The following is a 4,013-nucleotide window of genomic DNA, read 5'->3' on the forward strand; positions in this document are numbered from 1 at the left end:
CTCCACATACAATAATCTCCACCATCAAAATATGGTGGTTTGCCTAATGGAACAGAAAGTAAAGGAGTACGCTTAGAAATATGGGGATAACGAAGTGACATCTTACTATACTTCTTGCGCTCATGGCGCTTAGAAGTGACGGACGCGGCGTCGGAGACGGATGTGGAGGGCGACGATGAGTCGATCTTGTAGTAGACCACTTTCTTCATCTTTTTCTTCTTGTCGCCACTCCGATGCGACTTGATGTGAGGAGGGGATCCCTCCTTGGCTTTGGTGCCGGACTCCCTTGAGGAACCTTACCATGGCTTGTGGCCTTCTCGCCGATTTCCATCTCCCTCTTGGTGGATCCTCCCGACATCACTTCGAGTTGTTAGACTCTAATGAAGCACCGGGCTCTGATACCGATTGAAAGTCGCCTAGAGGGGGGTGAATAGGTGGAATCTGAAAATTATAAATTTAATCACACACTACAAGCCGGGGTTAGCATTAGAAATGAATCTGAGTCCGAAAGAGAGGGGAAAACAAATCAACCAAGAAATAAAGCGGATGAACAGGTGATTTGTTTTACCGAGGTTCGGTTCTAAAGAACCTAGTCCCCGTTGAGATGGTCACAAAGACCGGGTCTCTTTCAACCCTTTCCCTCTCTCAAACGGTCACCTAGACCGAGTGAGCTTTCTCCTTAATCAAACGGGTCACTTAGACCCCACAAGGACCACTACACACTTGATGTCTCTTGCTTTGATTACAATTCACTTGAGAACAAGAATGAGGAAGGGAGGAAGCGATCGAAGCAACAAGAGCACAAAGAATACGAACAAACTGTCTCTCAAGTCACTAAGTGGTTAGAGTGGATTTGGCACTTGGAGAGGCTTTGATTCTTTTGATTTGTGTCTAGGAGTGAATGCACTAGCTCTTGTATTGAATGAGAACATTGGAAAACTTGGATGCTTGGAGTGGTGGTGGTTGGGGGTATTTATAGCCCTCAACCACCAAATAACCGTTGGGGCACGCTGCTGTTGATGGGCGCACCGGACACTGTCCGGTGCGCCAGCCACGTCACCCAACCGTTAGGGTTCTGGAGCTTTTGACCGTTGGAGGCTTTGTCCTCTAGCCGCACCAGACAGGCACTGTTCAGTGTCCGGTGTGCCTCTGACCTGCGGCTCTGACTATGTGTGCACTGTTCTTCACTGTTCATCTGATCACCGCGCTTTTGCAGTCAACTGTTGCGCGAAGTAGCCATTGCTCTGCTGTCACACCGGACAGTCCAGTGAATTATAGCGGAGAGCGCCTGAAGAAACCCGAGAGTGGCCAGTTGGCTCTGTACGGTCCTAGTGCACTGGACACAGTCCGGTGGCACACCAGACAGTCCGGTGCGTCAGACCAGCGCACACTCGGTTTCTTTGCTCATTTGTATTTGAACCCTAACTTTAATCTTTTATTAGTTTGTGTTGAACCTTTATGCACTGTAGAACATATAATCTAGAGCAAACTAGTTAGTCCATTATTTGTATTGGGCATTCAACCACCAAAATTAATTGTGGAAAAGTTTAACCCTATTTCCCTTTCAGAAACTATTTTAACTGGGAAAACAACAAGGTAGGTAAGCCTACACGGTTAAATTTTATTTAAACGACCATTGTACAAAAGATAAGAAAACACTCTAGCTAAGCACGTACGAGCAAGGCTAGAACAAGAAAAACTAAGAACCACTATACACAAGAATCAACCCAAAGAGAAAAAGAAATTGCTTGTTTCAAGAAATACAAAGTTTGCATATCACGGTGGTGTTTGTTATGTCGTATCTATGTTTTATATTAATTTTTCAACTACTGTGGCAACGCACGAGTACGTACCTAGTTACTAATTATTAGTTTATGGGGAATAAAATGGTAATAGATCAACTCATTACATTCCACAAACCAAACAAGAAAAATAATGAACTAGCTTATATGTTAAACTAAACGTGTTGTTAGTACAAATACATAATAATATATAATTTGGTTAAACCAGTAGAAACTAGATGAATTCAACCAAAACGCAGGCAGAAAGCACAAGTACGTAGTAGTTTGTTCGATCTAACGGTGAACGTCTGTTTGCCAAAAAAAGAAAGATAAGACAAGATTTCCATTTCATTACACTCATTTTATGCCATATGCACAGACATAAATGCCGACTTGAACAAAAAGAATTTATGGATATTGACTAGCAAAACAACTAGTAGTTACAAGTTGGAGGATGGCATGCTCCTGACATCCGACGGCACGAAGGTGGCGAGCGCGGCGAGGAGCAGGAGCAGGCACACCGGCACCAGCAGCAGCAGAGGCGGCGGGGGCGACAGCGGCGGCAGGACCAGCGGCAGCACGATGAGCGACACGGCGACGCACGCCAGAACCAAGAACGCCTCCGCGCTGAGCCCGCCCGCGGGCGGAGGCTTGGGCGACGGCGGCGAAGCGTTCTGACGCTGCTGCCCTTTGGCCACCGCTGCGTCGCTCTTTCTGCAGACGACCATGGTCTGCCTCCTATTCTGCTGCCGCTGCTGCTCCGCCCAGGCGAGTTGGTCCGTCTCCAACTCCATCGCCATTAGCGACGAAGCAACCGGCATCTAACGCGCAGCAGCGAGCGAAGTGAGGCTGTTCCGACGTACGTACCGACTGATGGAATCTGAGCTTGGTCTTGTAGATTATATCTGAAGCAACGCCCAACCAACGGTGTCTGCTCAACATGCAGCGAAGACGAGAAAGAAATCAAGAACCGCTCGACATAATCAGGATTTACGGTGAACGCATCCAGATTACAAAGGTTACGTTACACTTGAAGAAAAAAAAGGTAGAAACCTCTGATCTTAAGCTTCGCGACGCCGCCGGCTTGCCGCGCTGCTTCTTTCTTCCTTTTTATTGATCTCGTCCCGACCGAGTGACTGGGTCTCCAGATTAATACCACCCAGATCAGATGACCAAGAACACAAACTGCGAACGGCAAGGCGCCGGAACCCAAAAGCTACCCAGGACCAGGAGGATATATTTGACTGACCAGCAGGACAGGAGAAAGAAAAACAGAGCTGGAATCCAGCAGAAGAGTTGTGCAAGAAGAACCAACGCCAAAAAGCGCAGAGGACTAAATGGCGACCTGCCCTGCCCTGCCCAGCTGCCCTGCTGCGCAACGGAAGCCGGGCGCGCGCGCGCAGGTGCGCTTGTGGAGACCCGGACGGGGAGGGGGACGGGCGGTGTCCCCCGCTTTTGGCAGCGTAGGGGCGGGCGCGGGAATCGGAGGGGGAAAGGGAGGAGGAGGCCGGTATTTTATCTGTGGACTGCGTGAAGGCGGTTTTGAAAACCTGGTACTGGGACTTGCAAATGGGAGGAGTGGGAAGGGGTGGAGCAGCGCGGGAGGACAGGTGCGCTGCATCATGACCTACTGGAAGCAACGGTGGGGGCCAGGGCCTTTACGACTTGTAGGGGCCATCTCCAACGTATCATATATATATTTTTTATTATAACTTATATTTTAAACTTCACTATATAAATTCAATAATATTATTTACAGTTTTGTACTCTTATTTTATACTAGCCACCAAAGACAACCTTAGCTAGTTTTTTGTTTAGTAGATTTCTCTAGCTAGAGAGCGACATCTAAGCTTGTAAGGCCATCTCCAACAGATCTCTTATCACATCTCCATCTCATCTACTATTTCAAACTTCACTTTGTAAAGAGTGTTAAACAATATCATCTACAATTATATATCCCCGATAAAAATACAAGAGATCGTCATTCTTCATACATGTCGTCCCTTAACTATATTTATGATCTACAAGTTTAGGGTTGTATCATGCAGTCTCTTGGAGCAAGTTTAATAATATAGTCCATAGCGGGCTTTATGATGTTGTCATGTCACATATAGCCAGCTAAAAGTTGGCTCATATAATAATCCTTCAATGATATAAACTATATATTTAATACTTACTCCATCTCTTCCTTATGTTTTGGAGTCTGTGAGCATCCTATTTTCGGTTGGCTAC

The 4,013-nt window shown here is 46.7% G+C and overlaps 1 protein-coding gene across 1 annotated transcript; it reads right to left on the reverse strand.

The window, feature by feature from the left end:
- Positions 1-2,112: 2,112 nt before the first annotated feature.
- On the reverse strand, positions 2,113-3,399 carry LOC100273016 (uncharacterized). Its single transcript, NM_001147466.1, has 2 exons — positions 2,835-3,399; positions 2,113-2,712 (listed from the first exon to the last, which is right to left on the reverse strand). The coding sequence occupies exon 2, from the start codon at positions 2,600-2,602 to the stop codon at positions 2,222-2,224; it is 381 nt and encodes a 126-aa protein (NP_001140938.1). The 5' UTR covers positions 2,603-2,712; positions 2,835-3,399; the 3' UTR covers positions 2,113-2,221.
- Between the last annotated feature and the right edge of the window lie 614 nt (positions 3,400-4,013).

The sequence above is a fragment of the Zea mays genome, chromosome 3 (assembly GCF_902167145.1).
Source record: "Zea mays cultivar B73 chromosome 3, Zm-B73-REFERENCE-NAM-5.0, whole genome shotgun sequence".
NCBI classification, from domain to species: domain Eukaryota; kingdom Viridiplantae; phylum Streptophyta; class Magnoliopsida; order Poales; family Poaceae; genus Zea; species Zea mays.